This window comes from Haliotis asinina, chromosome 9 (assembly GCF_037392515.1).
Source record: "Haliotis asinina isolate JCU_RB_2024 chromosome 9, JCU_Hal_asi_v2, whole genome shotgun sequence".
Lineage (NCBI taxonomy): Eukaryota > Metazoa > Mollusca > Gastropoda > Lepetellida > Haliotidae > Haliotis > Haliotis asinina.
The window spans coordinates 62,244,005-62,270,187 of NC_090288.1; the positions used below are offsets into that span (position 1 = coordinate 62,244,005).

Here is a 26,183-nt window from a genome sequence, read left to right on the forward strand (position 1 = left end):
GAGCAGTGTGTAACAACAAACAAAGTTATACTAATGCATGAGTGCATTTCAAAACAATAATACAGGAAATGTTAATAACATAACTGAGTATTTAGAGAAGAATTTAAACACATCTATGTATAACAAATCGAACCAAAACGTCATAGCATTTCATGGATGTAGCATTTCGAAAGTTTCGTTTCGCAATTTCTTCCTTATCATTAGTATCTTCCTTCTATCTTGGGATTCGCGCAGCGTTATGTAAGCATAAGATCAGCATCAACACAGAGGTGAACACTGAAGAGATGACTGTGTGTGAGTTGGGATCTCAAGCAGTAAGAGGTGCACGATCCAACCCGAGGCGGGTGGAGTGAGGCACTGTAACCTGTAACGCGAACCTGCGTTACAGGCAGCCACCTACATGTACAAAGTATCGGACCGTCCCCTTAGTGCCCACATATCACTTCTCTGCTAATCGTCTTTATATTTGTTCGGTTTACATTTGTCGTCTGTTAACGGTAGAACTGTCAAGTCAAACGCTGTTATGTTGAAGGGGCCAGAAAATATGAAACTAGATTGCGACACAACCAAACGTGGTCAGTGGAGAAGCAATAAGCAGGGACCAAATCTGTACATCGAGAAAACCGTACGCTCGACACATCAACGTTCACAACATCGTGCTTACCTTTGTACTTTCACTTTAGGAAGAGTTCCACCCGTATCCCCCACCCCTATCAAAAGCAAAAATTACAATCAACTGCTTCATAACGGCTGTTTAATAGCAGAGAGCTGTTTGAGAGCTGATTTTGTTAATGGGTATAAACATAGGAGGGAAATGTATAAGTGGAATTTTATACCAGAAAGCAATCAAATCAATGACAAATTTTCATTTGCCAACGGCTGTAGTCACATATCGCTAGAACACAATTTCTCACTCAATCACACTTCACACCGTTGGAAATGTCATTTCTTTGCGTGTCCAGGTTTAGTATATATACATTATATAGCCTTGTTTTTGTCCCATTCGTGTAATTTTGGAGTGTCGGAGACGTTTTTAAGGTTTGGTACCATTGAGAAGAATTCAGATTATGTTTTCAGATCAGTCCCCATACGTTTTGTCCCTCTTTCATAGGTCGTGGTGTTAAAGCGAACCTCAAGCCAACCACAAATCTTGATAGATTCGGCAGTAGATCTATTATGGCTACATTGGCACCCTTGGTTATGTGCTCGGCCTTTTTCTTTCAAGACGAAAAGTATCGTGGTCGCCGTGCACAAATCATCACATCCGATTTCCAAGTACCCCTTGGTTCGTATTTAATAAGAGTACATATGTCATACACGAACACGCTGCCACAATCTCACATGCATGCGCATGGACAGAAATAAGTATCCACAGATTGCATATCTGCTATACGTCTTCATTATTAAGGTCTGTATTTCAAGAATAGTAAAGGTGAAAAGAGATAGGCTCTCTAAGGGTGGCTTATGCCATTCAAAGAGGTATGAGACTGATGGGAGCCAAACAACAGTCATAATGCAAGGGTACTGAACTGTACACGTGGTACCATCATCAGGCTGTTCCAGCATTGCTGGCAGTTTGGCAGCACACAAGACAGGTCATGATCAGACAGACCACGTGAGACGACCCCGCAAGGAGACAGCCATCTACGTACTCTTCATCTGTGGGATCGACTCATCACGGCAACGGAAACGACGGCAACGGCTCTAGGACATGTGATCAGTCGACGCACCTTGCTATGACGCCAACATGCAGCAGGCATCAGAGCTCGACGTTCTCTGGGTGGATAGGCACTGACACAGGAACAACGTCGTCCTAGGTTACGGATGGCAAGGACTGTAAGTGACAGACTGACACCAGTTGGTAGTGAGTCGTTCACCATGTTCCATAATGATGATCGGGTGCGAGTATACCGTCGTCATGGGGAGGAATTCAACGTACACGATTGCTTGTTATACGTGGAAACTTGGACGGTCAGGGATACAGTGATGACATTCTTCAACCCGTGGCAATACCATTTCTTCATAGGGAACAGGAAACACTTCTACAGCATGAACAACGCCAGCGCGAATTGTCAAGAACTTCTTGAACACCCAGAATACCCAAGTTCTTCCACGGCCAGCACGGTCACCCGAATCGCCAGGTGAGAAGACTACCACGACGCCCTAGCGAACCGACAAGAACTTGCAGAGGCACTCAGACACGAGTGGAATCGGATTCTGAATGACGTCATTCGTCGGCTGACGACATTGAAAAGACGGCGAATATTGCTGCTAGCAGTGGTTACTAAGGATGTGTATGCGAGGAGAGACTTGTAATGTTTGAGAAATTGCATGGTTGACTCTTGTATCTGTGAACTCTGCTATTCCTACCCCTCTGGCCATTACATGTCCATTTCTCATAAACACTGTAAATGCATTGTCCCATGGCTTCATCAAATGTACTGTAACTGGATGGTTTGCTTTGATTTTATCGATGATTAATAAGGGTGTTCACTTTCTTCTGCCCACTAGATCAACCATCAACCATTGATCCAACGTGGCCAATTTCTGAGACCCCATTGTATGTAGTTTGCACTCAGTTGAAAAGTACGGAATGTAATAAGACGAGTCTGGCCATCTATGGACTTTGCGTTGTGTATTTTTAAAAGGTGTTATATGGAAGCTCTAAAGACCAAGCTCGTACTACTGACCCAGGTTCTTTCCAATCTTTGTTCTGGGGTGAAGGACAACTGAACACAATATAATTCTGTAGTAAAGAGACTCACTTGTTCACTGACAATACACCAATCTGTCACAATGTCTCGCAGATAATATTCCAGAATTACGTCTGGTGCCAACTTGGATGCTACAAAACAGCAACATGCATCAACTCTCAAATTCTACATGTCACATACGATGCCAACCCGACTAGATTCTGCAGTAAATAACTAACAGCTACAACTCCATGTGAGACAAAACGACTCACAACTGCTACAAACTGTCACAACTGATGCTAACTCGACTAGGTTCTGCAGTAAACATCTAACTGCTACAACAGAGGGGGTGAACCTCAAATAAAGCCTAAGAACTGTGTCATACTCTCATGCCAACTCGACTAAACCATGTAATACTTGCAATGCACCATGTTACAAAAAGGTGCATAGCATCCTCCTGCAAAAAAACCAACAAGATCGGACTCTACATGCGACTTTCTCCAACCTCTACTGTTTTATATATGAAACTGAATGCATGGAGTCACCACGCCGGCAGAAAAGAATCCATTCACTCTGTTTGGACGTAACTGCCTCACACTATTACAAAAAAGGTTTCGTTCTGATACAGAACGTACGAAGCGGGAGGCATTCCCCACCAACCAGCTACTGGTCGTCACGGACTCCTTTAACTCACAGGCGCTACAGCGTTTATATACCCGGCCCAGTGACTCCCCGGATGACGAAAGTTAGGCTATCAGTGATTGGCCCGCAATGCTGATACCTCTCCAATCAGAGCACTCCTAGTATACGCTCAACTGGATAGCTAAAACATGTGGCATTTCACCACAACAGACGAGCTGATGGACTGGCTGACGGACTGACTGACTGAACTAGGAAATATCCGAAGCTCTCAACACCGCCACCGGAATACACACGAGCTGCAACTCTCATCAGTACATGTAAGTATTGACGAGTTACAGAAACCGAAAACCCCTGTGTTACCATAGAAACAATGGCAATAACTGTCTTAAACAAAGGCGTGACTAAAGCTGTTCAATCTTACCCCATAGCTACCCAAAGGCAGTTTAATAACACTAAAATTTAATTAAAGAAAAGTCGACCAGGAGCTTAATGGAAATCAAGACATATAAGACAGAATCTGTCTTGTTGCATTACAGTCAGTACTGTCGACGTTAGCATGATCGTGTGGATATAACCAGGCTAGGTTTCATTCCCATATCAATCAAATGAAATAATGTATGCCCACGTAACTGAACACATGTTCACCGTGAAGAGTGTAACCTGCTAAATTGCTGTGCGCGGTAATCTGTACATAATCGAACCTGGACAAACATTCACGAACTTCGATCTACGCACTACAATGACATTTATTACATACACAGCAAAATGCGTAAGGTAAATGGTACAGCGCACTAACAGGTAGATTAGTGGGTTTCAAGCGAGAGAATGCACATTTTGCTCGAGGCCGACTTTCTACAGCAGATATATCATAACCATTCATGTGTGTGTGTGTGTGTGTGAGAGAGAGAGAGAGAGAGTGATTGAGTGTGAATGTGAGTGTGTGTGTGTGTGTGTGTGTGTGTGTGTGCGTGTGTGTGTGTGCAGAACAATTGGAGGAAATCCACTGTACATGGAAACGGCAAATTCCGGTACAAAAATGGCCTATAATGTTTAAAAGACTTTTGGTTTCATGGGTAAGCGTTGTGGTTTAAGGGTCCAGTCGTCCCGTCATGTCTGGGAGCAGTGTGGGAAATCGAAACATCCTGCCCCGGACTATGTCTGCAGAGGCAAACTGCCATGGAACTGTACATACAAAAACTGACTTCCACATACCAACCCCCGTATAGAAACTGTCTGTTTTGTATCACACTTCTCCCTTCACCCGAGCAGCTACTCTCTGCCAGAAGAGTTCCCTAGCGTCCACATCTTGATCGTCTGCCGGCCACACTATGTACGTCTGCGGATCCAGCAGGACCCGGATGCTACTAGACATAAACCTACTTGGGATCTCCTCTTTAAGTATCACAATCAGATATTCTGGGCCTTTAACCAAGGATTTTCTGTGAGCATAGGAGATGGAAAACTGGCACCATTCACTTTGGATCGAGTTTAGAGACAGGGCAATCAGAACCTTCCTGCTGTCGTCCACACTTTCCACAATGTTGTCAACAATCGCCCCTCCAACATCGAAATCTCTCTCGTGGACACAAAGGACAAGGTCATGTTTGTCCTCAAGGTTTGGAAGCATATGTTGAATGATCCATGTTGTGTCATCAGGAGAGTACACCACATATCCGTCGTAGGTGTGACGTTGTTCGTCTAGTATTCGTTGATCATGACGTCGGAACAAGTACATGTAGTACCGTAGGTTCCAGCGCCATCTGTACAACAACGCGCACACCACGAACACGATGACCAATGGTACGGTTCCCCCAAGAACAGCAATGTAAACTGTTTTCTCCAACAAACAGAATTGTTCCGAGAAGGAAACTTCTTTCAACGATTTATGCAAGTAGTCCCCAGGAGAACTGCATTTGTAGAAATATGGGAATTGCTGAAACTTTCTCTGGTCCCGATTAACCCACGAGAGGAGCCAACGAATGGAACAAGTGCAAGAAAATGGGTTGTTGGCCAGATTTACACTTGTCAGCCGATTCTGTAGTTCCTTGGGAAATGTTTCTTCATCAAAGGCTGGTATTTTGTTACCATCAACATAGAAATGTGTAAGTTTCGTTAAGTTTTGAAACAGGTCATTGCGTAAGAAGGTAAGTCTGTTGTTAAAAAGTCTCAGGTAAACTAAATTGTGGAGCATTACCGGAATAGCATCTGGAACTGACACGAGATTACAGCCACCCAAAGACAAACTTTCTAGTCCTCGAAGATCCTTGAATAACTGCACGAAAAAACTTCCACTGACACCGTACATGTCACCGAATGATAAGTCCAAGCTTTTCATCCTTGTGCAACCACGGAACGAGTCCGGATGAACGCTATTCAGGCGGTATACAAACCTAGTCCCTTTCATACTGATGCGTTGGATATTGCTATTATTGAAGGCACAATGCTTGATGAAAAATGTCGATGTTTTAAGATTTAATAGGAAGATAGTTTTGAGTCTGGATAATTCCGAAAAGGTGTCAGTTTCAATCCCTGCTAGAGGGTTATCACTGAGTCCTAAAACGTTGATATATGGTAAACATCTGAACATATGTGGCCTTATTTCCGTCAAAAGGTTGTGGTCTAAGTACAATCTCTTTAACATAGGATAAAAGCTCGAGTTGAAACCACAAAAGGACGGAACCTCTGTGATTCTGTTGCCAGAAAGCGATAGACTACTGAGATGCGGAGCGTGGCCCCACTTCAAAGACATTATGTTGTTCCCCCCTAATTCTATAGCACGTATATTCCTGAGTACTAGAAACGATTCTTGGCTGTATTATTCTAGATGATTTTTTTGAAGTTCAAGATATTTAAGAGTGTTGTTTCTCATCCCATGAAACATGTCCACTGGTATATGTTTCAGCTTCATTCCACATAACGTCAGACTTTGGAGGGGTATATTATCGAGACCATGAAAAGCCGTCGCTAGATCTGTCGAGGTAAGAATATCATTTCCTGTGAGATCCAAATGTTTCAGCTCACGCAGCACAGATAAAGCGTCATCAGAAATGTTCCTTATTTTGTTCCAAGCAAGAGACAGGAAATTCAGTTTCAAATTGGTGATGTTGGTGAACGTAGCCCTCGATATCTGATGCAAGTTGTTGTCTGTGAAGTTCAGCTGAGTAATGTTGTCCCACAAAGTTGGAATAAACGTCAGATGACCAAACCCGCAGTTAGCCAATGACCCCGAACACTCACAGACGTGCAGGAAGCAGAATGAGCCATTTCTCCCACTATTCCATGCGTCTGACCTGCTACCCCGGACAATTATTCCGTCAGTGTTGGTCAATACACCGAAACATGCCGTCACACATAATGACCGCAACAACATGGGTGTAGAATACTTCATACTGGAATCTGTGGATCGCAAGAAAGAATGGTTATAACAATTGATATCTAATGCCATATGACCTAACACAATGTATTATAAGTTCCAGGTTACAATTTGCCAGATATACAAATGAAAAGAATGATAAGTGTCAATGCCCGGTCACCACAAATGCTGGTAGCGCAATACAACATTTCCTTTCCCACGTGCAACTATAATTTCACTCGTCAGGTGATTGGTGTTTCATACCATATTTTGTTGTGACTGCATATACATCCTTTTCTGCTAATTTGTGATTTAGAGAACCAGCTTAGACCAGCTTACATAGAAGGAAAATGCTATGACAGTCCAAGAAATAGTGAATCCATAGGGAGCAACCTTTAGGGTCGACACAACCATATGTTCGACACATCGGTGGTTATGTGTAGTGCAAATCTTCATATCTTTATCATTGCTGTGTATTGGCGACCTGTTGATGTCACGTATGTACAGTGCAGTAGAAACATACGATTTCAGAGCTTACAGCACCCATATGCATGCAATACCCACGAATAGATAGTTAGAAGGTACACTTGTTTCTACGGGCGATACTGTTTTGCAAAAATATAACTTACCAGTGTAATGAAATCTCCAGAAAGGTGCTTGCTTTTCTCTCTTTACTGGACGCCAGTGGCTTGAAACTCATGTGCGAATATATGACCAGTTCTATTTCGATCATTAATTACCGGGTCATTTGACACATGTGACTTTAACAGGAAATCGTATAGGATATGAAAATGAGACACGCATCCCCCGTAGTGGGTTAAGTGTCCAAAGTTCGGCCTTTGGATGGGTATAAAAACGAATTGGTCGGTTTGCATGGGTTTGTCTTTAAAGTCGACTGGTTCAAGACAATTGGCAGTCAACGTTTTTACAACGGTGCGCTTATTGCTATCAATCAATCAATCAATCAATTCAGTTTATTGTATTCACGGCCACAGGCCCATATACAAATAAACATAATGTCATTCATATATACGTTGGTAATGGAAATATAACACATTTAGCATACATAGTTTACATTTGCTCTTTCATCTTTTCGTATCTAATAGAAATGGCGTGTTTACAAAATTTACATAAGTTCCACACAGTTTCACTTTTACAATCAGACATAAATGTACAAAACATTACAAGAGTACAATTCTTGATGTATTTCTGAGGAATATATTATTGTCTAATTTCATTATACAGTGGGAATTTTAAAATAACATGGAATTCATCTCCTTTTTCATTTAAGTTGCAAAGTTTACAAATCCTATCCTCTTTAGGTATATTATATCTACGTCCTATATCCAGTTTTAGTAAAGCTAAGTATGGCCTCATTGCTGAAAGTTGAAAATTTGTAACATATTTTTCTGGGAACATATTGTGTTTATATAAAGAATAACAATATCATATTCAAAAATAATTGGCAATGGTCAACCTCTTAACGGAGAGCTACTGGACAAGAATCATGGTGTAAAATGTCATTTATATTCTAGCATTCAGAGGGAAGGTAATTCCTATTGACTACATTATAAATAAAACACATGAATGAAACACACACGACACACACACAGAGAGATATGTATGTATGTATGTATGTATGTATGTATGTATGTATGTATGTATGTATGTATGTATGTATGTATGTATGTATGTATGTATGTATGTATGCATGCATGCATGCATGTATGTATGTATACACACACACACACATACACACACATACACACACACAATAGTTTATAGCACTAAAAATAAATAAATGTTATGTTAAAGGTCATAACATACAATACATAATCTAACATTAGTGATATAAGAAAGGTTTCAGCGCTACCAGTGGCCACAAAAATGAATTAAATTTGTTAGGAGAGTGTATTTTCCGTGATATGAGTTGTTATTAATTATCATTGCGGTAGTTGCAATTGCGTCACAATATTTAAGGTTTAGTGTTAGTTATTGTGGGTCACATTTCCTACACCCGTAAAGGACCCGGGGTAGATTAGGCCTTCTGCAACCCATGCTTGACATAAGAGACGACTATGCTTGTCGTAAGAGGCGACTAACGGGATCGGGTGGTCAAGTCGCTGACTTGGTTGACACTTGTGATCGGTTCCCAATTGCAAAGAACGATGTTCATGTTGTTGATCACTGGATTGTCTAGTCCAGACTCGATTATTTCCAGACCGCCGCCATATAGCTGGAATATTGCTCAGGGCAGCGTAAATCTAAACTCACTCACATTTCCTACAGATAATTATTCAAGCGGCCCGCCTCTAAGGCAGTACTTTGAAGTTATCTGCCCTTTGCTTTCTATTTGGTGACTTCCGGGAGACTGTTCTGGAGCATTCCACGTTAGTGGCGATATCGTTAGTGGCGATGGTCGTATGTGCTCCAACTTTTAGGAAATGACTGAATGTATAACATAAATGCCAGTCGACGGGCACGGACATACACATTTACTAGAGCAGCATCATCAATCTCCGTCAGCGCTTGATCTACATAACCGCTGCCTGACCGCTCGCTGTGTTACATGTGTTACATGTCCGTTCTGAGCATTTTCTGATAAACTCACAAAGGAAAGGCTGCATATGGTGTTTTGCTAAACATAAGCAATATTTGTCACATTCAATCCAAAAAGATTACGTTATATTTTCCTGCAAAATAATCCCTTTTTCTTTTTGAATATCAAGGACCAAATACTAAAAAGAAAATCCTAAAGACGACAATGTAATGTGATCTCGCCATTAGGAATAAACTACCGGGCGAAAGAAAGTTAAATTTATCAACGACTTCACTCGACGTATATGAGATTGATTATAATTGTTTCACAAACAGAAATCATTTCCATGTACTTTGACTGAAAATTCACTATAATTCTGTCGAACCTCTGCAATTGTTTCTCAAAAGACGTACACCAACCACACCGCATGTCGTAGAAGGACTGTTCGTCTGCTGGTGACATATTCTAGTGGTGTCACCACTGTCGCCGTCGTTGACGTCGCTGTAACTAAATCTGTTCCTGATGTGGATCTGCCGGTCTTCGGTCATATCTTTAATCTTGGTCTTCTCGATCTTGGGCGGACTTGGGTCTGACCTGTTTTCTGGTACGGTTTATGAACTTGCTAATGGTTGCCTTGCTACAGCTGACATCATGAAACCCCCATGTTGGCCGTACCGAGCGATCTGCTTCGAGGCGCTTGTCATGGCATATTCATGTGTTTTAGTGGTTACTGCAAGCCTTTTCTAACATCGGTATTTATGCCACAGTCATGTATGTGTATACGGAGCAATATTTTTCACGTTTTGCTTGGATTCAAGCGCGTTTTTTTTATACAATTACTTTAAAAGTGATAACCTACATTAGCCCGATAGTCCAGCGTTGTAGTTTTAGAGGAGACAGTTACCGATTGAATTGATTATGACCCTCTTTAAGAGCACCGTAAAATGGTGCAAAGGTCAGATCAAGGTCAAATTCTAAAATATGACAAAAGCAAAGCTGAACAAACAACAAGCAAGCCCTACCAAACGCCGTGATTACAGAGTGAACTGAAATAGCCAAACACAATGCACAAATGTCTTTCGCAAAATCGGGTTTGGAACTTCTGGAACAAAGTCTGGAACATCGTTAGGAGCTAGCATGTGTAATTGCCGCTTTGGTCTGGTGGTTCTGAGTAGGAGGTATGTACAGACATTCTCCTCATCGGAAACATGAGGCTATGCACTGGGCTTTCAGTGAGGTGAGCTAAAACGCTCATGTTCTCATCCTGCCGATCGTGTTTGAACTAAGCAAACGTGTGATGAATATGATGAGAAATCTTCATACCGCAACGTTCATCGATCGACGTCAAGGGAATTGACCACCCGACCAGTTTTGTCGCTGTTTGTGACAGGCATAGGCTACCGTGATCAATCCTGACTCGCAAAACGGAGACAACCAACGGTTACTCGAGACTATTTTGTGTGCCCGAACCCGCACGAGGAAGAAAGCATAGGCTATTCTGAACCAACTTCACAGCGGATTACAATCTATCGAGGAAAGGAGTCATTTCCACAGTCTCCTGCTTTGTTCTCACAACTATGACTGACTAATGGATGTACGATAGTGTGAGGAAATGGGTATTGTGTATTCAAGCTTCACTTAATAACTCTATATATGTGGCTACAGACGGCTACAGCACTAAATCATTTTCAAATTCTGTCTGAGGAGCTCCTATTTGTGACGCTTCAGAAATTAATGATTATGATGGTCAAATTGGGTCAGTCAGATGACATTTAGGTCGGAGGAGATTTCAAGAATAAAGGACTTATAGTTAAAAATATCATCGGTATGCGATATTTCCTGTTTGAAGTCGGTGTATAGTGCACACACAGCAACCATGACGTCTTTTTCAGTAGTTTTGAAATCGGGTCAGTGAGGGGACGTGATTTTCTATATTTAAACTTGTCCTGTATTATTCAGAGGTCAGGAAGCTTCTACATTGTACAACAGCAGCGTTCGAAATAACCGCCGGCCTTGAGGCCCAGTGTGGGTTGTGATTGCATTGGGTCGGCAGTTTCAAATATGTGCAGGCACTTATAGCACTGGGATGTCAACACCAGTCTAACACATACAAACTCCTGTGTGTGCCATAGGCTTCACGTGGTGTTGTAGAAACCGTGTGAAACTATGTACAATGTAGTGTACTTTGGCTTTTTTGGTGTGACTTTAAGAAAATGTGCCTGTAGATTCTGAAGCCTACAGGTAGCTGCAGACCCTAATGGCGAGCTTGTAAATCAAACTATTGCAAACACTGTACTACAACCGTACGGGCATTTCCTCTACGTTCACGACCCAGGGAGTTTGAGAACAGCCTGGAGGCGCATTCGTAGGCGTATATTGTAGAACTAAGCCGTTTTTAAGAAATCAAAGATATCTTCAATTGCTTTGAAGATTTCTTGAATTTAATTGAAGATGTCCTGAACTGAGACAATCATAGATGTCTCCAATAAAATTCATGATATCTCTAAATGAATTAAGAAATTTCAGGCAACATGAACCAAGGTCTGAGTTTCAAATCGCCTACATATATTGGATATGAAATGTGTAGCCGTATCTAGATGTAATGCCTGCTTAGGCGTTCACTTTTCAGAAAAAGACCCTCGGCATTACAGGGTGTCATGTGACGCGTGCATTGCTTGATTCCTAATTCAGTTCCAGATATCTTCAATACAATTCACGATGTCTTTAAAACACATTTAAAAATTGTGATTGGAAAAAGGTGACATGGGAGGAACTTGTTTTCATTTTTTCCCCTCGGAAATACAGCTTAGGAACTTTAGCACACGTTAATGAGGTGTAGATTCAGTCAGACTCGCTCTTACAGACACTCATTCTCGTAGTGGACAAATGGATGATCGGGACGAAGCCAAGTCAGTTTTATTTTTTTCAAATGGCAATAACAAATTCTCACTCGCACAAATAAAAGTGACGCGCCGATGCCGAGAAATATCACACTTTTTATTTAGCCTTACAATTATGTACACCATAATCGTAAATATTTTACAGGTATCTTTAACCCATTTAGAGATATCACGAAATATATTCTGATATCTCTGTAACATTTTGAGATATCAGTAATTCTAATTTGTTTTAAACATGCTTCATTCATGAGAAAGGGATTGGGTACACGTTATAGAACCCTCTCCGTAGTATTTACATAATATTATTTACGTTCATTATAGATGGACAGACAAGAACGGAAAGATGGGAAAGAGTGGAACAATAGCAGTAATTAAGAAAATCGTTTTGATTGACAAGCATATGTATGAACAATTTTAAAAATGTTTTGCTGATATGAACAGTCAAATCTGCATTGCTTTGTAATAGTAACCCACTCATTCCATCCTTCACACGCATATTCGAAATGGGATCTGATGAACATTACATACATTCTGTTCAATACAGAGTGCGGTAATAAAAAACTGAGTTTACGCAGAGAAGATATTATTTTTGAAGCTGTTTTTACGATATCATCAATGGGGTCGGACTAATTACAGTCTCTTGAAATTAACCACAAGCGTTTATGATTATCAACTGTTTTGACAAGAACGTCGTTGAAGTACAGCTTAAGTGCCTGAACATTCTTATGCAGGGAGAAAAGAATTGCCTCAGTTTTATCAGGATTGTATGTTATACGCCACTGCTTTGCCCAAGCCAGCAGCCTTTTCAAGTTTGAATTCAGTTCTCTTTCAATGCACAGACGACCATGAGAAGGTAAGCCTAGAGACGAATCATCAGCAAATATTCGTGTCAAGCAATCTATATCATCAGCAAAACATTGACTGATGCAAAACAAAATCTTAGACATAAACAAGAAATAAGAAAGGATGAAGGACTGACCCTCGACGGACACCAGCTTGTAAATACCTCGGTTTGGATAGGGCTCCATTTACAAAGTCTCTATGTGAACGATTACTTATGTCATCCAATTTAACAATGAACCATGAATTCCGTAGTTTTCTAACTTCAACTATAAACCTCTATGCCACACACGATCCAAAGCTGTAGAGACATCAAACATACAACAGTGTTTTAAATCATCTAAAGCCTTTCATATTTGGTCATTTATTCCAATTAACTGATGGTCAATTGAAAGACCAGACTGAAATCCTGATTGGTGCTTACACAATAACTGATTTGCATGAAAATAGTTGTACAAGATGTTTAACATCACTCTCTCAAACATCTTGCCCACACAACTGATCAAGGATATAGGTCGATAATTGGAAACCACTGAGCGGTCACCTTTTTAAATAAGGGCATTACATTTGCTTCTTTCCACACACTTGGCTATATACGAGTCTTTAATGACTGATTAAATACAAATGCAATATGCATAGTGGGACACTTATTGAATGGACTACATTTAGACATATACCTGAGTCTGCCCGGACCAGAAACTTTTTTAAGATGTATACATCGAACACTTAATTGACATCAGTAGTTACACAATCTAAAATAAAATCAGTGCGTTTGTCAAAGAATGCCATATTTGTGTTTCCTTCGTCAATACCAGATACAGACTGAAAATACTGATTAAGTTTGTCTGATTTTCATCATTTTGTTTCAAGGCCGGAGTACACGTGACGGTTCCTGATTCTTTAATCAAAAACGAAGTAATTTCTGTTATTACTGGAATATAAACGTAACTGACATAAAAATAATCTTTTGAATAACATTTCATATTTTTTACTTTATTTGTTGGTTTCTTGTAAGCCGAGATATCTACCAGACGGTGTGTCCTCTTGACCTTTGCTCTCATTCTGTTTCTTTTTCGACATTCAATCCGAAGTTCTGAATTAAACCCAGGTTTATCAGTTGGTCGAAAGGAATACACACCGAAAGAAAGCAGTTGAGATGCTTATAAACTTGTGCACAGGCGTCATTAACATTCCTGTAACAACTAAAGACATTATTCCACTTTGTCCTATTATTCACAGCATTGAGTTTCTCATAGTCACCTCTGCCATAACATACTACGTGTGTCTTATATTCTAACTTGGTATTTACATGAGCATCAACGGTGATATATGTACCTTTGTGATCAGTGATACTTTGACATAAATCTATAACACACCTGTCCTTAACATCATCACCTTTAGATTTAGATATAACGATGGCATTAAGCATTGTGTTCGTTATTTCATTTACGCTCGTTGGCTCTTTTATAACATTTTTCAGATTTATTCCTGGTAATTAGATCATTTAGATGTTGTTATTCCATAATTGTTTTGCATCAGATCTCCAACAACGCGTACGGTAACTTTATCCGAGATATCTAATGCTATCAATACTACTGTCAAGTGCTGCTACTCCAGTATTCTAAACCTTGATATTGTGGTCTGTAAGGGACACATAACACTAGCGACCTTTGTGGGATAAATAATTTAACCCATATAGATTCATCACAGGTGTAATCAAGATGACGCAGTCTCGTCAAAAAGAGATCTGATCGAGTTCTGACTCATCGTGAATCACACGAGTACTTCCCTCGGTCTGTTCGAGAATGTGCACACGTCCATGTCTTGTCCATGTTGACTCGGTTTGTTTTGTTCTCTGGCTAGCTTGTATAGGTGACTTCTATGTCTAGTTCAGTCGCCATTTGATGTACATCATGTATTGCGAAGTTTCCTCCGATTGGGAATTCCTTTGTTCCTATCGTAATAGTTCACAAACTTGACAATAACATCCCCGTGCTTGTCCTTATATGTCCTCCTCACACGATGGCACCTATCTACGTCAGAAGGAGATAAAGTCTGGTGTGGCCCTCTTAATACATCCATGGCGATGTTCTCGGTGTCCGTGCCCTCCTCCTGTATGTCCTCCGGTAGACCACTGATCCTAGGGGAATTCCTACGATTGCATTGCTCCAGTTCGTCTGCGTTCATCCTCTGCTCTGTCCTCAGTTCTTCTATCTCCTTCTTCATGGGTTCGATGTCTTCCCCCAATTTGAACGACTTTCTTTGCCACTGACATCAGCACCTGTTTTAATTTCTCAGTAATTTAATTTTGGATATGTGAAATTAATGAAAGATGTCATTATTTACAAATATCTTTAAAGCGTTATTGACATTCTTGAATATACTGCGGATATCTTTAAAACAATTGAAGATATCTGTAAAACTGTCAATAAATGTGAAAGCGGGTTGCCATACCAACGTGTGGATCTCATCTCACATTGCACCTCATGTTACAAGAAGACACGTGCATTGCGATCACCCTCCAGTGAGACATTTCCATCTTTGTCTGTATTGCTGCAATCACTGCCTTCGAATTACAGTATGGTTCAAAATTATTGAGAATAGCTAAAGCATTTCATATTATTAAACGAGAACAAATCAGATGAAATTGAATGTATTGTGAAAGTGAACTGACCCTTTTCATGTTGTGTAGGTAACAATGTAATATTTTATCAAGTCTCCTTGAGCTTCACGGCACAGTCAAAGACGAGTAGGCATACTTCCTATCAGAGAGGTTAGTGTCTCGTGAGTTATGCTGTCCCAGTATCGGACCACTTCTCTCTTCATGTCTTCAATTTTTGTCAACCCCTTTTGATTCACACATTCCTTCATCATCCCCCAAATGTTCTCAATGGGATTTAAGTCAGGACTATATGCTGGAAATGGTAATGCAGTCACATTTTTCTCCTGAAACCACTGCTTGGCATGTTTTGCGGTGTGTTTAGGATCATTATCTTGCTGCAAAATCCAATCATTTCCATAAAACACAAGTGCACTTGGAAGGAGAAAATTATCTAATATGTTAGTGTAGCGTTGACTTGTCAGATTTCCCTCAAACACACACAGCGGGGTCGTTCCTAATAAGGATATCCCTCCCCATACATGAAACTTTGGGTTGTACTTAGGTCTTCGATACAACGGTGCTGACGCAGACTTTGTCCATATTTTCACATTATTGGGATATACCCATATTGAGCTTTCATCAGTAAAAATCACATTTTCCCAGTCAAAGTTTTCATGTGCCAAACACCACTCAACACGCCTGTCTTTATGTTCTTGTTTCATGAGAGGAGAAGGAATTCCAGTCTTTTTCTCCCATCCAAGATCAATCAAATTTCTTCTAACTGTAGATTTTGATACAACTGTTGATCCCCTTTCTATCATTTCATACCTGATGTTGGAGATGCTTGCCCTTTGCTTTTTAGACGCTAAAATTCCCAGCCGGACGCCGAAGTCCAATTTTCTGGGTCTCCCTGCTCCTTTCTGGTGCCCAAAATCCTTTCCCTCTTTAAAATTCTTCCTAATCCTATACACAGTAGAAAGAGGAGTTCCTGTTCTCTCTGCCAATGTATTTACATCATCAATTCCTTGATTACACAACTCAAAAATCAACCTTCTTTTATCTTCAGCAGACATTGTTGACAGTGCTGAGGAAAATGACGTCTGCTACAAATTCAGGGGAGGTAACTCTAATTGTACTATACTCAGTAGGCCAAGATGAGTTACCTCCCTTATACCATTACTTAGTTTTAAGTATCAGTGAATCAGTTGAGGTGTTAAGATAGCTCAAAGTAAGAAGAAAAATTCTCAAAAATTATGAACCAGACTATATAATGCCTGTGTTGTCACTGTATTGTCTTTGTAGTGATTTGTCTTAACCTGTAAGCTCAGTTAATTTTAGAACATAACTGTCGTTCACATTACATTGCTTTGTTGTGTGTTGGTTTTTAACTGAATGATTTTCGGTTAACCTTTAGTCTCAACATGTAACAATATGTCTCGCTCATTGACCAAAGAGAAATGGCCACATTGACTAGCATGTATGTCACCTACCACAGTGGTTCACAAGTGATATATTGTCAGAGTCGCCTCGTGTAATGGAGACCCGTGAAGGTCCGGAGCCTTCAGTAACCCATGCTTGTCGTAAAAGGCGACTGTGCTTGTCGTAAGAGGCGAAAAACGGGATCGGGTGGTCAGGCTTGTTGACTTGGTTGACACATATCACCGGTTAACAATTGCGCAGATCGATACTCATGTTGTTGATCACTGGGTTGTCTGGTCCAGATTCGATTATTTACAGACCGCTGCAATGTACCGGGACAAACGCTAAGTCCGTCGTAAAAAAACTAAACTCACTCACTCACTCGTGTAATGAACATTGTAGTTGAAAGAAGTTTTCTTTACTTGTCAGAGAACTGGAGATATGTAGCTCAGCATGATCATTTTGCATGCATTGTTTTCATGCATGATCATATAACTGCACAGATCTATAATTAAAAAAAACATCACCTTTATACATGTTTTGTGATGGATGTACATTTATGTGCATGTGTGTAATGCTAGACTTATATGACAGCAACGTTGGAGTAGCCAGACTCGGTCACTGTACCATATACCGTACCATATACCCCGCCCAACTGAAACAAGAAATGCAATCAAATCAGGTATCTGCCGTAGAACTGCTGAAGAGGAAGAGATCCAGTTCAAAAGACCTAAAAGCTATTTATGACATATGACCAGTTAGAAAATAGAACAACCAAATACTGTTGCTCTTTTTCAGTTTCTAAAAATCAGATATGAAATAACAAAAATACGACAATAGAAGTCTTATTGGCTTCTTAGAAGTACTAAAACTCACTATAGATGTGGGTACCCACCTCACACACGTATCCACAGAAAGGGGGAGGCAAGCCATTTATCCATGGCAGAAGGCGGCCCCTCAAACACAGCATGCTAAAACAACCGCAAGCTTACATATGAGTATAGTCGAATCTGGGTCAGACAATGCAGTGACTGACATTGCAACATCGATCTATACATTTGGGACAGAAACGAATGAAGGGTACTTCATTCTTGAAAAATTCATTCTTAACCGTTGTACGTCCACGAACATATGTTTAAACTACACACGATTTTGTTCCATTTTGTGAACATCATGTGACCGATCTTTGTTCCCAAACTTAATCAAACATCGTTATTTATTACACTTACTCGTCTATAAGTATGACTAATGTTTATGTGTTAAAAGGTGAGCCGCGTTTTTAATATATTCGTGAGACAACTGGGATAACAACTGAAACGGACATAAAATATTCAGAAAATGTCCACGAACGGTTCTCGCGGTCTCGGTCGCCTATCAATCAGCTTGCTTGTCACATGGTTCAGAGTCCAAGTTCACATACTTGTAAATTACAGATGAAACCATTCATGTTGAGATCATAACGAAAAGAGCAGGCGTGTTATTGTGAAGTATAATGACAGCATAATGTCGTTCCAAGCAGACAAAGAGGCAGCGAGATTCCCCAGAACTGTGACAGGGCTTACTCACCGGTGATGTTCTCTCAACTTCTCAACTTCCCCTGTACATACACGGCTTTCCCTACATTTATAGCTGTAGTTTGATTCTGCACTTACAATCGCACCAGTCCTAGTGCGTCTGCACGAGTACCATAAAGTATATACTTATTACAAATGATCGGCTAAATTATGCCCCCCCCCCCCCCCCCCCACACACACACACCTTCCCCAGAGGGATCTATAAATAAACTTTCGTTTCCCTCCATTCATCTTGTCAAAACAACCTTCCTTGTCAACTCTCATGACAGATCACGTGACCTGACCTGCATCGTCGGGTCCTCGTCGACACTCTCGTCATATACAACTCGGAATATGTCGGCCGAGCAGTGTTGTAAAGTTCTGATAGCCATGGATGGGAGCGACCATTCCAACTACGCGTTTGATTGTAAGTACCTCGAATGCAATAGGTTAAGACTACTATAGGAGTACAGAGACATCCACAGGACACTTGCATGTATCTTGCTTGCTCAAGGAGCTTTAAAACAACAGGTGGGCGGTTTCCGATAGCGTCTACGTCTGATTAATAGTTTGTTATCTTTGTGTTTCTAAGTAAGTCTTATGTACATCGCCATATGAAGATACTTACGTTCAGGAAACCTAAGCGTCAACAGTATTTCATCCTGTATGCTTCTGTTTTATGTATACACGTGTATGGAAGTGCAGGTTTGTGCGTGCGTGTGTGCGTGCGTGTGCATGAGTGATACTGTGGTATCAGAAATATCCCAGGGTCCTTACTACACATCCTAAACACACATCTAGATATATTCTACATACAAACAGGCTGCTGGTGATTTAGGGGCAAGTTTAACCTAACACTTAGTCTCTGGAGATATATCATTTTAGTAGCAAACAAACCCATTTAGATTGAAAAGGAACCCCAGGGAAACCAGAGATTCAGAGGAAAGCTAGATTTGATTCACTCAATTAGGGCTTTTGCATTGCAAAGAGGGCTAGGCAGTAGGGACAATAATGTGGTTTAGGGACTGTGAGACAGACTAGGGCAGATTAAATACAGAGACCGTTATTTTGGAAAAAATGCCTGTGTAACAGACCATGTGAAATGTGTGTGTATGTATCTTCTTGGCAAGATTCAGTTACGAGGATTGCCTCTTCGTCAGTTGCGGTTCTTTCTCTCTAAGAACACTGTTGACGTATGGATTCTGTCAGTTATCGCATTATCATATACCGTTAGTCTCTCCTTTTTGAATTTAGCGTTGGAGCAGCCCAGCTGTATAACTCGCTCAATTCCAAACATGGATGCAACGAATATTTTCATATTGGTATAGATCTGTTAGTACTGGTATCTGATTCGCAAAGCCACACTTGTGCTGTGGTGATCGGGGCTCCCATATCGTTCTTCATAGACTGTACTGTAAAGTGAATAACGAATTGATTGCTTTTGTATTTGGTGCCATGACATTTTCTGTTTTTAAATGATAGTGAAATGAAAGTACATGTTTTTGAAACAAAGGCTTAAGCTCTTTTGGACCATGGACTTAGAATGGTAATACATGCAAACGTGATCTCGTCACTGTATGGCTGCAATAATGCTGATGTGAGGTAAAACCCAGCTCAACTCAACTCTTCGTAGACTCAGGCAGATGTGACGCGTAGACTGCTTCGTGGAACGTCAGTGCCTTGCCCGTCACTTGTGGCCTGCACTTCCGTGTCCTATGGTACCGGCGTACACCTATGATATTCTGTGTATCTTGCCGAACGGGTATCACCAGGCAACGGTTCCGACTTCCACTGTTGTTCCTATTCAGCTTTATTTCATAGTTTAGTTTTACTTTGTCTTACGAATAAATGAACATGAATTTTAAAAGTTTTCACGTTTGCATGTCTATATTTTTCAATTCTACATGTTCATTCTAACTTCGTGCATTCCTCACAGCAACAGGATGAAGCGTCTCTCACAACACTACTTCAATATTACTTTTTACCGGAAACCTGTGGAGCATGAGTGGAACAAAATCATTCATCCGCAGTGACTGCTTTGTGGCTGGGATGAAAGGGGCACTCGCACTTGACATTGTTCAAAGTGGAATCGAACCCCAGTACGCTACTTGGTTTGACCACCTTCCCACATCAAGCTGATACGCCATGAGAGAAATAAAACATGCTTCACAACAGATTTACCCCTAACACGCAGACAGTCTCGATAGTGTCGATAATATCTAGAGTATACCTACCCTGGATGCATCTGCGGCTCGATAATGTTTTATTACGCCCCTTTGCTGGCTCTGCCTTCTCCCAGTAGCCAATCAGATAAAGCGTTACAATTGAGTTTGTAGTGTCAACAAAGATGTCAACCGCATCCCTGAGTTTTTGATTGCCGTGAGACTCAGAGCCCCCCCCCTCCCTCTTAACATTACCGAAGAAGCGGAAGGGAGTTATGATAGAAGCCTTTTCATTGATATGCTCAACTCCCCAGACACCTGATTGCATAAAACGTCAGCAGATGGAGGTAACAAAATTACCGTAGATGCATCAAGGGTACAAGTGGAAATTTATCGTTATCGTGAATGAAACAGACATTGCGTGACAGAGGTAACAGCGGTTTTAAACAAACCATTCAAGTCCACGTGTCATGGACTATTGGTTTATAGCCTCAACCTTTTACCAATAATAATTTCTATTGTAAATCTAACATTAGTGATTCTAAATATATAAACGTTACCTTTGATTTCGTGTACGTGTGCACCTGTACACCTTCTCTTGTACCGCCTGTGAAGGTGGTGTAGTGGTCATAGCGTTCGTTCGATTCACCATTAGTGCATTATGTGAAGCCCACCGATTGTTTCAAACAGCGAAAAACCACCCACTCCCTCTCTTGTACCACTTTCATGTGTTTATCGTGTTGTATATCTGCAGGGTACATGGACAAGCTTCACCGGAAGGGGAATGACGTAGTGGTGGCGCACTGCCCTGACTACAGCGCCATCTATCACACACGTGAGTAACAAAGGTCCACCATCTATCCAACGATTTTTATTACCCATAGCTGAATAACAAATAGAGCCTTTATTGCGGAAAATGGGTTTCCTCAATTTTAGCAATATTTCAGCAGTACGCTAGGAAAGACCTCAAACTTAAAGTGAACCCGGAATTCATTCCTTTCATGATTAGGAGAAAGATGCCGAGATAATTTAGTGTTTATTTTTAAATGGTTAACTGACTACGTATGTAACCATACGATACTGTCCATCCTCATCTGCAGCCGGTATTGGTGGCGATCCGTCCCTAGTTGCCGAGCTCGTGCGAGAAGAGGCTGTCAAAATCGGCGTCATTATCGACAAATTGCGTGAAAGACTGACTCAAACCGGGGTAAGATTGGTTCTCAAACTCTATCGATATTATCCATGCATTGACCTTGTGTGCACATTAGTATTGCTGAACGAGAGTTACGATCTTTGTTCGAATACTGCATTTCTAAAGTTCCAATCGTACTGTATTAATTTATTTGAATTCATTCTGTTAGTTATAAATGCAGAGATAAGCATGACTACGCCACAGAAGCTCGGACACCAAACATGTAATCAGTACATATTACTCTGATGACGTCTTCAAAATATATTGGACAGCAAAAGAAACGTAAGTTGAGGAAATAAAGTAAGCGTTAATATTTATGGAACTGTCATTTTGCCGTCAGTACACGACTTGCTCAACGTCATGAGCAAATAGGGGATGTTGCTGATCGTCCCCGTACCGGACGGCCACGAGTGACAGTTCATTCCAATGCTCGGTTCATCCGATTCACTCATCTCAGGAACAGAACACAAGCAGCAACAGCAACAGCAACAGCAGCCTAGTTCATGGGTCTTGGGTCCTCGGGCTGCTGGAAGGCTCCACCGACGGTCATATGTGGGACCAGTTTTAACCTGTCAACAACGCCAACGACGTTTACAGCCCTCACACAGCAATGCTGCCGATGGCAGATATTATCTGCCTCAGAACAACGTTAGCGTTGGAAGTTGTGCAGTTGTGTGGAACCACTTGCTTCAGGCATTCTTTCAGACTCTAGTGAACACAATGAGCCGACTTTGCACGGCCTGTGTGGAAGTTCAAGTTGGTTATACTGCAGCTAAAGAGACTTTCCGCGTTCAGGGGTATCACCATTTGACTCATTGTGATCAATTTGACTTTATTGCAATTCATTGTCAACAGTAACTTACTTTCAGCCTTTAAAGTGATAGTATTTTCTATAGAATAAATGATTAGTGTAATCCTGGTTGCTTTTTATTTAAAAACTTGACGAAAAGGCAGACTTGCGTTTCTCTTGCTGTTCAGTATATGTAAATTATTAATTTTGTAAGTTTTTGTTGTTATGCTGGGTGGACATGTATTAAACTGACAGTTTTTTGTAAATTCGGTTTAACTGACAAAATGGTTTGGTTTTGGTTAATATCCGTAAATCAGAATGACATTTAGCTAACAGACATAAAGATATATAGATACTGTGAAGATCAGATGCTGTATGAAAAGGGTCATTCATTATGACTGACTGTAAGATATGGGCTTGCATTATAGCTTTGTAGCTTTGTCCATGGTATAAATGCAGAAAGCAGTGCAAGACTAGAATGACTGTGCAAGCCTATATTACATATGCTTATTAATAGATGAAATTGACGTCATTTGTGGGACTAAATCGGCCAGTATGTGCAGGTACCGGGCCGTATTCTGCGTCTGAATGGTGATCCTGGCCCGTCTCTGGTGAAGGCAGCGGAGGAGGAAGAGGTTGATTATGTCGTGACGGGAACGCGCGGACGGGGGATGGTGAGCAGGAAGTTACTCGGCAGCGTCAGCGACTATGTCGTACATCACTCACACATGCCCGTCGTTGTTTGTCAGAGGCCAAAGCAACAGCAACAGCAACAGCAACAGCAAGAGCAAGAACAAGTGTGACTGAAGAAGAACAAGATTGTCTTTGTGATGAGGATCGCATTCGATGACCTTGTGGGATGACGTCATCAATCTACTGGGAAGAAGAGAGGGAGGGAAGAGGAAATCAACTATCCTGGGGTTAAGGACATCCGTAGTACAGACACCGAGACAATATCATGGATATTGGAAGCTGTGATGGCGTCACTGTTCCCTTCGGGGTGTCTGCTAACAGTAAAACTAAAATTCATTTGTGTTGCTTGCGTGTTGAAAAGGCGCGTAGATGTTTCTGATGCTTAATGGATCATAGTTCCACATGATATGCAAAGACCAGTTTCCTGTGTCCATCGCCATTCTGAATTGTGGTAGAATACTGAAATATTTCCAGAAACGACTCACTCAACGTCAGTAGAAGAACCCCACTTACTCATGTCAAAGGAATACATGCAGTGTGCCAAATAGCCATTGGCCCGCTAGTTCATGGCTATTAAAATTGCACTTGGGCTATTAAATCTCCACAGCCGTTGGCCCGACTGGTTAGTGAATTTTCATGGGCTCATTTTGAAAATATATCACTCTCTCGACATATTAAGGTTTTATACACTTTGAAATCAATCAGGTAACATTATGGCCTGATAAATATGTTCATCATATGAGGAAACCTGGGCCTACAGAAGTGAAAACTTTGTGGGCTTGTAAGGCACTGCTTGTCCGACTGGCTAGCAAAATGTGGAAACTATTTCGCACACTGCATGCAAGGCCTTGCGAACACTCATCACAGATGTGTCATTTCTTTTCTGTCATATATGTTACACACACCCTTTCACATTTACGACGACTCGCTAGCTTGTTAATAAGAAACGTATTAAAAGAGAAATGGCCAGTGGGAATGGGAAGAGTTGCGTCCCTCGGGTAGCCAGAATTCTGTGATTGTAACGCAACCTCACATTCGACCTCATTTTGTTCTTGGCGTAGCCAAACCGTTAGCGTTAGTTTCCTCTGAACCTGACAATCCAGTGACTGATGCAATGAGCAGCATCCCATATCACCACGATGACACAATACCAGCCAAGTCCGTGAGCCTCGTGTGATAAGGTTTCTTATAGTTCTTCTAGTGGGCCGTAGTTTGCTATACATGGCTGCCTTTGATAGACGTTATCAGAACCCATTGATCCTGGATTGACATGAAGTATTCAGCCTGATGGTGATTTACCACTGTTCAACACTATTTCCTCGTTGGACGTGCTCCTCATAATTTTATCCATGAGACAACAGTCATCCCGTTCCAGTGGCGTTCATGAGTTGAGAGTTCAGTCCCACATTGCGATTTCAGCAAACACCGATGTATTCAACATGCAGTTAACTTGCTCTGTTAACTTTGTGGAATGTGACTCAGGGAGAATATGAGAAACGAGATGGTTTTTGCTTTTACGTGATTTAATTGAATGTAAACTGATTTTTTCATAAAATATATTGTGAATTCAGCCAAGAGACACCATGTTTATGCAAACTAGTCCTTTGGAACGTCTTTGGCATTCACCGTGGGGGACATATGCTGAACGCGATAGCTGGGAGGTGAGGTTACATTGGGTGCATACCGTCCTTGGGGTGTCGCTGGTTTCTCAGTGATCTTCACTGAACGTAAGGTTCATTGGAAGGATGATAATATAGACCGTTCTGCATCTATGCATAATTTCAGCTTTGGGGTTGCTTTAAGAAAATGACTAATCCATTAGTGGTTGGTTTGCTTTCACCAACCTCTTCTAGACTCAAGCAAAGTTTTATAGTGGCGATGTCCTCAAGCATAATAACTGAGCCACCATATTACTATTGTCGTTTGATTGGACAAATTTGTCATCATTCCGAACGACACATTCAAGTGAGCGAACCGGAAGTAGAACCGGACGAAGATCTTTCTATTTTAGTGCCATGATACTGGCCGTAAAGAAAGAATCTTTCAAGTGTTGTTTAAGAAAGTCCATATTATCCATGATAAAATACGTACAATGAAATAACGATTATACAAGCTGCATGGATTCTACTGCAATGTTGGAACCTAAGCCGTAAGGAAAGAGTGAGTGAGTGAGTTTAGTTTTACGCCGCACAGAGCTGTATTCAAGCTATATGTCGGCGGTCTGTAAATAATCGAGTCTGGACCAGACAATCCAGTGACCAACAGCAGGAGTATCGGTCTGCGCTAATGGGAACCGATGACATGTGTCAACGAAGTCAGCGAGCCTGACCACCCGATCCCGTTAGTTGCCTCTTACGACAAGCACAGTCACCATGGGTTGCTGAAGACATATTGTACCACGGACCTTCATGTTCAGGACTTGGGATAGAATGTGTCTGAAACAGCTCTTCTGCTAGCAGGGATGCTCGCAATGGATCGGGTTGTCATGTTGGACAACTCGGATGCCAGATGCTATGGAACTATGACGGCTCCTGATCGATGTTCCTGGCATCAAGCACTGACAATTGGTACGTCAGTACTATACAACATTCACTCAATGCTAAAAAGTGTTTTCTCTAGGTAATTTTATCCTCGAAATGGTAAGATTTAAGGCTTCGGGACTAGGGATGTAGAAATGTTTGGTTAATCAGCACAGCGATGACTGAGGTAAATGATACTATTTACTCCTTCACCCGCAGTGAAGTTCCCTCTTAACCTGTCCAGATTATCTCTTGAAGCAACGCGAGCCTCATTCACCCATCAACTC

At 41.2% G+C, this 26,183-nt stretch overlaps 2 protein-coding genes across 2 annotated transcripts; one reads left to right on the forward strand and one right to left on the reverse strand.

Moving 5' to 3' along the window:
- Positions 1-4,578: 4,578 nt before the first annotated feature.
- Positions 4,579-6,723, reverse strand: LOC137297377 (toll-like receptor 3). The gene is given in 1 exon segment (XM_067829380.1): positions 4,579-6,723. A coding segment is annotated over 1 exon segment (2,145 nt).
- A 12,108-nt stretch (positions 6,724-18,831) lies between these two features.
- On the forward strand, positions 18,832-24,954 carry LOC137296003 (universal stress protein YxiE-like). The gene is made up of 4 exons (XM_067827628.1): positions 18,832-18,967; positions 21,457-21,537; positions 21,803-21,909; positions 23,248-24,954. Exons 1-4 carry the CDS (start codon positions 18,895-18,897, stop codon positions 23,485-23,487), a joined length of 501 nt encoding a protein of 166 aa, XP_067683729.1. The 5' UTR covers positions 18,832-18,894; the 3' UTR covers positions 23,488-24,954.
- Positions 24,955-26,183: the final 1,229 nt, after the last annotated feature.